At 38.3% G+C, this 12,379-nt stretch overlaps 1 protein-coding gene across 1 annotated transcript; it reads right to left on the reverse strand.

Annotated features, from left to right (window-relative positions):
• LOC118822351 (sterile alpha motif domain-containing protein 9-like) lies at positions 1 to 6,816 on the reverse strand. The gene is made up of 4 exons (XM_036591393.1): positions 6,505 to 6,816; positions 5,856 to 6,021; positions 5,715 to 5,770; positions 1 to 5,018 (listed from the first exon to the last, which is right to left on the reverse strand). The coding sequence occupies exons 3-4, from the start codon at positions 5,736 to 5,738 to the stop codon at positions 441 to 443; spliced, it is 4,602 nt and encodes a 1,533-aa protein (XP_036447286.1). The 5' UTR covers positions 5,739 to 5,770; positions 5,856 to 6,021; positions 6,505 to 6,816; the 3' UTR covers positions 1 to 440.
• Between the last annotated feature and the right edge of the window lie 5,563 nt (positions 6,817 to 12,379).

A 12,379-nucleotide genomic window follows, 5' to 3' on the forward strand; every position in this document is an offset into this window, starting at 1 on the left:
AAATGAGTTTCATCATTACAGTCTCAGATGGAAAAGAAAGTGCTGGGAAAAAATCACAAATTTAGAGAAAAGTACAAAATATACAGTAAGTAAAAAAATTGTTCTTGTTATTTTTTGTATGTAACATTATTGCAATATTAAAAATTTCCATATCAAGGAATATTGAATGGCAAACTAATTAATGCTAAGCAAACAAGTACAGATTAAAAAATTATAATATTAACAAGATGATATGCGGCTGCTAAAAATGTATTCCAGTAAATGATACATAAACAAAAGGCATGTACAAAAAAAGTTTTAAATAATTTGTAATGTTACTACAAAATGGTAGTTATACAACCATGGCTTTCCGTTTCAGTCTTTGGTCCACAAATTCAGTGAAATGGATATGTTGATATATTGTGTAAACTGTTAAAAGGCTGAAATTGTGAATTGAAACGTTATGACTCTGGCTGTATGCCAAGAGCAACTGGACCATTCATGGTGAATCCAACAAAAAATGACACTTTGGCACCCAATTCTCCACTCAACTGACTTCTGAACATTGGATAAACTTGAACTTTCAATTTTTCATTTGGTGTGTCTGCCAGAATGGCATTCTTACAAATTCTTCCAGTGACTTTGCGGAGGGTATTTCTGACTTTCTCATGCTTCCATATCTTTCCATTTTGCAACTGAGTTGTCATGCTCTGCTCGGATCCCACACATTTGTGAATGTCTTTTTGGGTGATCAGGCGTTCGTAACCGGTCTTCTTGCCCAAGTAAAAATGAACAACTGCTCTCTTGCCAATGCACACTGGTTTCATCTCATTGGAAAAAGAATTTCTCATCTGTGATATGTAACTTTCCAGCTTGTCACTCAAATTCCTACCCGAAAAGATATCGATGGTCTCTGGCCACAGCATCACAACTGAAATGAAATGCAACGGCAGGCTTTCACTGAGGGGGGTGGGGCGTTTAAGTGTGTCACAAAGTAAATTAAGAAGCTTCATGTAGGCCCAGAGGAGCTTAGATTCAGGCCTAACCCGACTGAGAACAATACTTGCATAGATGAAGTTGACAGTGTCCTTGAAGTGCCCATCATCTTGTGGCCTGGTGTTCTCAAATAAAAAAATATACCGCTCGACAATTTGTTCAATGTTTGCAGCAGAAGCTTCATTAGAAAGACAGTCCAACAGTCCACTGTAAGAATCAGCCTTGTTCTTCTCCAGATACTGATGGGCCTTTTCAATCTTGAGCATGCTCATCAACATCCTGTTTTTCATCAGTTCCTTTGAATCTGACTTGCAAAACACTTTAGCGTATTGTCGAAAGCACCTGAGGACTTCCTGTCGTGTTCTCAACTCTCGAATATCTTTCTGGGAATAAAATGAGCCCAAGTTGACGTAGTAATTGTCAAGAAAATCAAACTGCTTCTTCATGTTGTCTTTGAGGTTGTGAAGAAGCTCTGCAAAGTCCTGCAAAAAATGGTAATATGATGCATGCTTTTGTTTCTTGGGATCATTTTTTGCCACATCTACTATTTTCGTCTTCCCTGAGAGAACTTGAGTGAGAATGTTGCGTCGAAGCTCATCTAACGAAAAAACTGGGATCCTCTCCAGTATGTCAGTCACTATAACGGCAATTTGAAGCTCACCAAGGCGACCAGCAGTATTGTAAGGGCTAAAATCTTTTTTCCCTTTGTAGCGAACAACGACTTCTTTTCTGGCAATTTCCTGGGTTTCCCTGAAAGCCTCGATTGCAGAGACAGCCATTTTGAGATACTCTTTCATTTTTTCTGGTTTTATAGGATCATCTTTGTCATTGCTGATAGCATCTTTCAGTTCATGCTTAATGACTTGTGCAGATGTATCACAAATGTAAGAGTTATCCCTTTGGAGATCTCTTGCCTTCTTCGCCCAGTCCTTTGCCTCTCTAAAGGCTTTCTTCCTCAGGTAATGGTACCTAGAAAGAAGCTGGGATATTACTGCATCCTTTTCGAAGCGCTTTGCCGCATTGAGCAAAACGTTCTCCTCGAAGCCAGGCGTCTCCTTTGTAATCGCTTGGACAAGTGGTGAAAACTGGCATTCTGCTGAAAGACTCTCAGCTGAGTAATTCCTCTTCACCAGCGTACTGTGAACATCTTGCATTAGTTTTTCCTTTCCCTGAATGCAATCGTAAAACAAGTCTGTTGTAAGCAGGAAGTCAGTAATCTGTGCTTTGGACACATTGAAAGTGGTTGTAAGCTCTTCCAAACAACGTTTTGCTATGCTTGAGTGGATTACTCGCACAGCTTCATAGACTACACTGGATTCTTCAGTGCACCGTGTCAAAAGTGTGGAAAACTTCCTGAATCCATCTTCTGCTTTGCATGATTCAAAATCTGGCCTTGTTGCCAAACCAAGAAATTCTTCACACACAGAGACTGATAAATTTGCATTCTTGCAGTAGCAATCCAAGAGCACCAGGACTGCGATGAGCTGAGCATGTTTATGTTTGAAGTTGAAGCCTTTCAGGGTATTTTTCACAATGCCCTGTATGTACTCTGTCGAAAAATCTTTCTTCAGGATCATGAAACCATAGAATGTTTCAGCATTCTTGTAGATCTTTTCAATTTCCTCTAGCTTTTTCTCAAATAATTTTTGTTCCTTCCCAGATAGTTGGTTACCAATGAAAACCGTGTCATCTGTTGCTTCAGTCTGCGCTTGTGATTCAGCCCTCATGCAATTCAGAAGGACGATTTGGGGAGACCTGGAAGAACCGTTTTTCTTCAGACATTCTTTTTCAATGTGTTGCTGGAGATCATTTACAGCATCAGTTTCATCAAAGTCATCAAGCATAAGTAAAACAGGAACCCGAGTTTGCTGGTCAGTCGTCTCACATGTCAACAAGGTAACTACCTGCCGGGCCACATCGTCGTAATCAGCTGTTTTGCCCTTCAGTACGGCACATCGAAATTTCTCTTTCAGGGTCCACAAGACATGCATGGCTAGAGTAGTTCCTCCACAACCTGGAATATGGAGTATGTTGAAGCGAACACAAGCTTGTGTGAGGGAGCACATGTCTGGAATAATGGTATCAATGATGTAGTCAAAATTGTCTCGTTTGATAAAAGGCATTGATCCTGGCTGCTCTGAGAAGTAGAAGTTCCACCAGGACACCTTGCCTCCCTTGTAAAATCTTTCCTCTTGTTCCATCTTGTCCTCATTTCCTCCTTCACACTGGTTTACACATAGAATACTCAGTCTATCCAGGCTGTCCTCCACCTTCTTTGGTAAGAGAACTTTACCGCCACCACCAGGCAGGAATCGGCTTGATTTGCGATTTTCTGACCACAGACTGAGGACCGTGCCATTAATTTCAGCAAAACTGAGCTCATAGATGCATCTTCTAGAAATGCTGACACCATACCGTGCCTCAATGAGTTCCTTCCAGTAAGTGTACGAGCTTCCATTTCCACAAATGCATAAGATTTGCTCTGTACCTTTCAGCTCCTGGTAAAACATACTGAAGGTCTCAAGCATCGGATCATGTTTGTCAGTGACGTCACTCAACAGCAGAAACATGATGAGGAATTTCTTCTGAGGTAACACGTCTTTTCGGCAAAGAAAGGACACTACATCACGAATGGAGGAACCTTTCTCTAACAGCCAATTATTCACGTCAGAGGGTTTTTCTTCCTTTATTCCTCCGTTACAGAAAACCCAGCTTGTGGTTCTGGTCAGCTTTAGCTTACTCGCAATTTCCTCCACTGGCTCTGTGATTTTATACTGCACTGGCAAATGAACATTAACGTTTCTTTTCTCATCAAATAGATTATTCAAGCCAGTCTCAGCAGATTCTGGATCAAAGTCCAAAACAGCTGTCAAGTTCATGTCTAAAAGGAAAGCAAGGTATTCTTTCTGAACTGGATGAGATTTGTTGGTGACTAATACATATCGCTCAAAGTGAGATTTGTCCAAAGAACGCGAGCCTCCTGTTATCATTTCACAGAGCCTAGAACCCTGCACGCTGTTTTTAACCACAGTGAGGTGCTTTTCCTCAGCTTCCTTCCTCAGTTGGGACAAGCGCACTATATTATCAACATATTTGTTGTACTCCTCCAAGGACTTGGTGGACGAGGCTTGGGCAAGAAGGTTCCTGCTGCTGCTGTTATCTCGAATGTAAAATAACTTTGCACTGTCCTTCTCATCAGTCTTAAGGTCTCTGGTTTTAAATCGTTTTTTAGATTTTCTTGTGTCTACACTATAAATGTGAAAGAAGTTGTCTTCACAAAGCAAGGAAGACGGCTCTATGTCCACCTCTATGACATATTTTCCTGAGCCTGTCATATCAGCTTCAAGAACCTCAACAAACCTGGGGGGTTTAATACATTTTTTGACCACATCAATGTGCTTATATTCAAACCTACCCTCGATCACATCTGCTAGTTTCTGATCAAATGTTTCTTTGTCTTCAATTTTAGTACCCAGAATTTGCCCATGAGTGAATTCTGGTCTGTCTCCAACTCCAAAATGAATAGTGCCATTAGTTCGGCTGTTCATGCAGGCAGCAGCAAATCTGATAACCTCTTCTGTGAACTTCTTCAGCTTTTCCTCTGTTGTCACATTTTCAAAGTTGATAAATGCTTTGTACTCATGACATGGTTCTATGAGGTTCAGAGCACCTGATTCTGTTACATCAAGTATGCTGTTTTCCTGATATCTGTAGGCAGCATGATACTGACTGAAAGGGTAGGGCTTGCATGATTTACTAGACTGGTTTCCAGGGCTGACTGACTGTTGAGCTTTTAGTTTAATGAGTTCATCTCTCCTGTGAATGATCAGTTTTGCTGGACCCAGCTCGATGTTCAAGTCTATAAGGTCAGCCTTCTCCAGTAATAAAAGACTAGATCCACTAATCTTCTGATTATACAAAATCTTTGCATATTCATCATCCACATCTGTTAACCTGAGAATCCAGTCTCTCACATGGTTTTTATCCCAGTCCTTAATCTCTGCAGGAAGTTCAGTTGAATGTGACACTTCGCTTCCATTATCCTAAAAGATAACCAAAAGCTATGTTACATTCAACACACATGGATGAAAATATGATGATATGATGAACAGTTGTCAGTTTAATGCTCTGGCATAACTCAGGGTGTCCTGCACAAAATGAGCAGTATATTAAGTTGTTATTTAATGGCATGATGGATGGGTGGATTGGTTGTAATACAGCATCGGGGCTGATTGTCATAATACACCTTAGGTTAAGCCTATAAGTAATGACTATGCCAAAGTTTATTTCTCATGAAAGACAAAGAACACGGGATGAACAATTCATATAAATAGAAACTGAGACCTAACTAATCAATTAATTCAATTCTCAACTCACTTCATGTTAAATCCCTTGACAGCAGATAAAATAATTCAGTCCATCACCATCACCATACACAATGCTTCATGCTTGCTTTTACTTAATATTGTACACAATATTACAATGACCTCACATCTGCATTACTGTAGGAAGATTGAAAGTAATGACCTCTTCACAGTCATGGTAAAATATTCTAGGAATTCAGAGTTGTTACAAAGTTATGGCTGACCAAACAAGGTTATATGTTATGCCTACCTGTGCAGATAACAAACCAATTAACATAGTAGGGCAAGGAATAAAGACACACTGTCTCACAGGAAGCACACTTACACAACTGACTGACATTTAAAATTGAACTATCCATGTATAAAACACAGTACCTCCAAAATCCCTCTGTCAGCCATTCTAGACACAAGCAGTGGACACTTCCCCAAGCCTGAGTGAAAAGAAGGTCAAACATATTAAAACATACAATGCATTTCTTTAATAAGTTAGCAGAAGGTAATGAGACATCTACTCACCGCTTTGAGTGAAGTATTATTGTCCACTTCAGCAGGAAACAGGCACGGTCTTGTTTCAAGAGAGGTGTCTCAATTTGAATAGCTGCCAATTCACCATATTGATGGCAGGAATGAAAACCACTTCCTCAGTGTCATGATGAGAGGTGAAGCCTTATAAACAGCACAACTGAAAATGACAGTAATTGTAAATAAGTAACTTTTCATATAAAAGTTACCACTGCCTATGCAATGTATATGAAAATGTGATATTATGATAAAGCTGGTATATCAGTAATACAGCTGTCTTATCTGGGAAAAGAGTTTCATTTTGAAAATTCCCCTTAAAAAGTAAACTTGCAGCTAACTCAGAGGTCACGTGATTCTTAAAAATGGAAAAAGGATAAGGATTCAGGCCATTTTTACAATCGACACTTTCACCACTTTATATTTAAGTGTTTGGGAACAGAATGAAACGGAATATGAAGCCAGATAAGATCTGAAGGTCTTGAAGCGCAGGCTAGACTAATCAAAACACACTGCATTGTCTTCTACAGCTGATAACGCCATCCAACCAACCATCCATACATCAAAGGCTATACGTCATTTCTGCATTATGCTATCTACCAGACAGAATTATGCTAGCCTGAGAAGAAGACATGTAGCTACTTACCGATGCACTTTACGAAACCACAGAAAGCAGAGCTCTCGGCCAACAGAGGAAAATCTTCACTTCCCTTCTATTCTAACGACAACACGGAAGAACTTTCTGATTTGACATCGCAATAAATGCCTGACAGGGCCGGTACTGTTAGAGCTGTGGAGCAGGGTGTAAACAGATAAACGAAGATACGCAGACAATGCAGGTAGTGCAGATGACAGCGAGATAACTTTCGATTCTCCTCAGCAGAGCAGAAACGAAACCACTCCGCTGTCTTCCTGAAGAGATGGAGAGCAGCTCAGGCTGAGGGTGAACGAGCCGCCCACATCTCTACTGGTCTCATTAAAGGACATTTTTTCTGGAAAAATTCACTTTTGAAAAAGAAGGTTGTATGTCATTAGAAAAGCTGCTGCCTATCACTAAATTAAAATTAAAAATATATATTAAAATATCCCTAAATCAGGTCGTGGGCGTTCGGTATACACAAGCTCAAGCACATCGTGAAACTCGTTAAATTAGCTTAGCTAACTGTGCAAATCAATTACATACTCCACATAGACTTACTTGTACGTTTCTCTCAGGTTTACAAACATAAACGGTCCTTACTTTCTAATTAAGGATTAAAAAGTAATCATATTTTAAAAAGTAATAAGGTAGTAAAAGGTTATAAGGTTGGAAAAATAGCATTTATTTAGTATTTTAGTCTAGAAATATTTATTCTTTCTTATATTTACATACCCTAAAAGACAGAATCAGAAACACTGCTGGAGGAAAGATGTGTTCAACCCTCCAACAGTCCCCTGCGGTTATTCTTCTCAGTTCTGGCCAGCAGATGTCGCGCTTTCCATGATCTCCGGCCGCGAGCAGGAAGACCAGGGAGACTGACAGGAGTCTACAAAACCAGAGCAGAGCCGGTTTAAAGGGGAATTCCACATATTTTCAAAGTTTCTGAATAATTCAGTCCTTGAAATGTAAACAGAGTCATTCAGAGTGGATTGGTGTGAAATGGTTTATTGTAGAGAAACTTACAGACTCTGATTTCTTTCTAGTAGTCCTGTCAGATGTCTGGTTCCTATCACCTCTACTGTGAACTGCTCTGTCTGACTTGGTAAGTTTCTCTGGGGCAGAGCATTTCACATCAAATCACTCCAAATTACCTTTTTTTTTATATCTCAATCTTTAAAAAAAAAAAATTAAGGTGCACCCGTAGAAGAAAACTAACTTGGATGTTTCCTTTTTTCCACAGCAAACGGGTTTTGGGCAGCAGGACGCCAGCATTACTGCTGCTGAGTACTGATTAAGTTGGCATTACTGCTTCTGAGTGCTGGTTGGTTTGCATTAACTCTTAACAGATTATCAGTAACACATCGACAGCATATCAGTAAAGTAGCAGTAGTGAAGCATCTGAATACACTGAGGTAAATATCTTGAAAATGTATTGTTGATACATTATTTACATTAAGTAGATGTATTGTTCATGTTACTTCCATTATGCAAAATCTAACCATACCCAACAAAACCTAACCCTAACCCTAACCCTGGCCCTAATCCTAACCCTAAACTTAACCTCATCCCAAAACTTAATCCTGACCTGCATACTTTTTTGATGTTATTGAGAGCCCGTTAGCTAAGTGTTTGTTTCATATAAGAAGGACCACTCAAAATAAAGTGTCACCAGCATTACTGCTACTACATGCTGATTGGTTGGTATTACTGCTACTTATTGTTGATTGGTTGGTGGACGGAGCAGCTCACTGGCTAAGTGAAGTAGTTCGTGTTCACTGATGTCATGAACGTACATGAGGTGCTGTTATAAAGTCCTATAACTGGAGTTTAAAAGCGCTCAAAATAACAGCAGTGGTAAAATGTGTTATGCTTTTCTGAGTTCAGGAAATGAATGCATTCTTCTGTGTAAAAGTGTTTATGCATTTACAAACTATAATTTTGTTCAAAAGCTTCATCTTAAATCATTTTGGACTCACTCTAGAGCACCCTCTAGTGTTTGACAAACCAGGAGACGTTACTGAGAAGCAGTTCTCCTCTCTATAAATCCTCTGACTAGAGCAGATGTTTGTGTATGTAAGTGAAACAGAATACAGGTATTCAGAATAAGTATTCACAATACAGAAATTAAGTATCTGTGTTCAGAACCAGTTTTTGTACAGGCCGTGTTCAGAATACAGTTACTTTTTAAATTTTTAGGAGACCACTTTTAGAATACTTGCCCACTAACTATACAATATGTATACCATCTTTAAAACAAACACCATCAATACTAATAAAATCAGCACATGGTGTGTAAAGACATACTCTCAAGAAACAACTTCTTTACAGATACTGAAGTTCCTGCTAAAGCCTGAGTAGACTGATAAATCAATGTGATGAACCAGTTACTAATCTCCCTCTTCCTTTGATTGAACATCACTCAGTAGTGGACATGTTCACAAGCGATAAGCTCAGCATCAGTGTTGTACCCGTGTATATATTTTGTGGCTAGTTACATACATGCTTAACTAAAAATAACATTGCTTCCCATTGTTGTTATTGAGATATGGCGAATTGTTCGCATCGTGAGGCAGCTGTGGGATTATAGCAGCAGAAGTGGACTGAAGCAGGCAATGAGAGCCAAAATAATGTTTAGAATTGTGTATTTTTTGAAATAAGTGATTTTTTCATGAAACATATTAACAGAAGAATTACATGAAGAAAACTGCCAATTAGTAACAGTTAGGAACAGCATGAATTAAATACAAATCACAACAGTAGGGTTTTTCCCATGTGCGTCAATGTGTATTCTAAATGTATTGTAATATGTTATGTTTTTATAAATTGTAATGTTACTGTATACATTTAGGACAGTGTGTTCAGTATTCAGCCATCACTACTGTTTTTAAAGTATTCTGCCCAACACTGCTGAGTGGACATGTGGAGCATTAGAGCCTAGAGACTAATCAGTAAAGGGACTGAGAACAGGGTGGCATTATTAAGCTCAGCTGTCCTCATTTGTACAGTTACACAGTATTTCCAGAGACCCTGCGTTCACTGAGCCATCACTCACTCAACCTCACTAACTCTCCTCCACATGCACATGCGCACATGGATACACTGACTTCATAACAACAGAAGAACTTAAGTGAAATGTATGTTAGATGCTACATTAGTGTACCCACCTCTAAATGACTGTACCTGAAACACTGACCTCATGGCTACAGAGGAATTAGGAGGAAAAATGGGTTAAATTATAACACACGTGCACATACACACTTCTGCCCTTCAACAGGATTCACTCATGACAACCTAAGAATTTTGAACAGAATGTTGTTACGCTCCATCCACAAGGCCTAACACTTCAAAACTGCATTACAGGTCTCCTCTGAACTCGGCTCTGCACACAAAGCCAGCTACTGAAGATGGACTATAGGGTTGTAAATAGGTAAGATTAGCACGTCATAAAACTAATCAAGAGCTGGGTGGCTTCAGTTTGTTTTTAAATAATGTTGCTGTAGATCCAAGAAGCAAGATGCAATTTTCTTTTTTTCTTTTTTAATTCTATTTATAGGCTTTTAAGGATGTGCAACATCTGCACACGATGTCAGTTTCATTAGCATATTTTAAAAATAAAAACAACACGACACCTAATAATGCAGAAAGTAAATATGGCAAATGAAAATGGCCATATTCTACATTTTTGTTGCATTTCCCCCTCAACTCAATTAGAACATATGTGCAATTTTATGTACCAAAAACTGTACAAATTCATTCTTACATGACAATTTTTCACTCTGTCTTCATCCTATACTTTTGAACAGGCTACTTTTACTGCTGTACCTAAAGACTAATATATGTAAGTTTTCGCTGTCCAAAAAAACAAGTATCTCATTTTTTTGTGATTTTTAGTTTTCTGCATAATTTAAACACAGCAGCTGTCCTTTACATTGAGTGAAGGTTTCATGAGGAATGGACCAATAGAAATGCTCCAACATTGCTTGGAATAAAATCTCTGTACATTAACTCACATTACAAGTTAAGAAGGTTTTTACCCTCATATAAAGTTACCATTTTGGAGACACTCATTTTTTGTTTGGACAGAGACAACATGTAAATGATCTGATTGGCTGCCCTGTATTCCATCATTCAAAATGCAGTCCAGACTGAAACAGTCTTTGTAATGTCAATGTGAATGGGCGGAGCTAAACTGCTGTAGGCTGCTTAGGCATATATACGTAAATGCATGGTGGTTTTTGTGATATCACAAAATCACTAAATTCTAAATGGGCTGTTTTTTGGAGTTTAATTATTTCATCTAGAGCTGATACTAAAACGTATCTAGCACATATGGGGAACATTAAAGTGTGAACCTGCATAGGACAGAATCCCAGACTTTACCAAAAAAACATCATCTAACTTTTGCTCCAACTGTGATCTACTGTTTAAGAGGCAGTAAAAGTGGTTTTTAAATATGCAATATTTAAATGTGCAATATTTATAATAAAATAATCATTAAATACATCATTTAATAAAAATAAACTGTCCATATAATGATGCTCACTGTGTATCAGTATCATACAAGACTATTAGCATTCAGGAGTGGACAATTCTGGCACAGAGCACTGAGACTTCTAAGAAGAGCTGTGATGCTGCTCTAGCATTAAAAAAAACATACCACTAGTGCCTGTACTAAACTAACATATTAATCACATATACTACACTTTATCATATAATGATCATAGACATGTAACACATATCATTATGTAGCAGTGCTTAATGCAGAAAGCTTTGCTTTATTATTAGTCTCTGTTTAGAAAATCCCATAAAATCTCACTAGCAGAAATAAGAATTCTCATTGTGAGTGTCAATTTCTGCTAGTGAGATTGTATTAGATTTTCTATTATACATTAGCATCAAGCTAATGGTGTTTTTTTTTCTTCACACTGGGTTTAACATTACATGTCTACACCTGTAGTTTTTACAAACAAAGCTTGTAACAGACTTGTAGGTAACTTTTTAAAACTTGTATGGTACAGTAAATACTGTGATGTCCACCTCAGGCTCCACATTTCAGGAAGGGCTTTTGGGGCGTGGCATATGTATGTACCTTTTCTGCTGGTGTAAATAAAAGAACACTTCTTGTGTCAGAAATAATGGCAGCTCCTGCGTCTATGCCAACGCCACAATACTTTACTTTAAATCCTAACTCTGAATTTTGCTGGATTAGCCTCTTAACCTTTCAGCCGAGCTGCCTGTTAAAACAACTTGGTTCTTAAGTGAGGTTATGTTTTATGTTTGTTTCATATGTTTTGTATGCAGTATGCTTTTGTGTTTTTTACTTCATACACAAGCAGTTTGTGATTGCAAACATACATATATTCTTGAGCTTTTTTCATTCTCCATGCTGGGTGAGATGTAAGTTTTTACCTGTTTGAGGGACAAAAACTTCTCTGACCACTCCTACTTCTTCCATGTTGTGGCTGAGCTCCTTGTAATTGTTTACAAGCTGCTGAGCCAGGGACTGTATCATGTGATCCAGAGTATGACAGTGCAGTAACAGAGTTTGTGAAAGCAGAGCTGCTCTGCATGTCTAAAAAAAATCTCTGGTTAAACAGCATCTAGTTTGACTAGAATGCAGTGATGGTGTTTTAAAGTGCATGTTTAATATATCAGTATACACGTCTAATCATTATTAAGCTAGTGCACAATTGGAAGTATGGTAGTTAAGGAAACCCCCAGGTACTGTTTTTTTTGTTCTAAGATCTGTTCTGTCTTGTTTCCCATACAGGAAGAAAGACTATTCTCTAACCTGCTAATCTAAATTCATTATGTAATCTAATACATATGCAAATATGTAAAAAAAACACCCATTTTGGCCTACTAAGAGATCCATTATTTA

This window comes from Colossoma macropomum, unplaced genomic scaffold, assembly GCF_904425465.1.
Source record: "Colossoma macropomum unplaced genomic scaffold, Colossoma_macropomum, whole genome shotgun sequence".
Classification (NCBI taxonomy): domain Eukaryota; kingdom Metazoa; phylum Chordata; class Actinopteri; order Characiformes; family Serrasalmidae; genus Colossoma; species Colossoma macropomum.

Excerpts from the sequence above, each read along its gene's own strand:
- LOC118822351 (XM_036591393.1), bottom strand. The coding sequence starts at position 5,738 with ATGGCTGACAGAGGGATTTTGGAG. Across the intron at positions 5,019-5,714 it reads CTGACAGAGGGATTTTGGAG|GATAATGGAAGCGAAGTGTC; the intron begins GTACTGTGTTTT and ends GTTATCTTTTAG.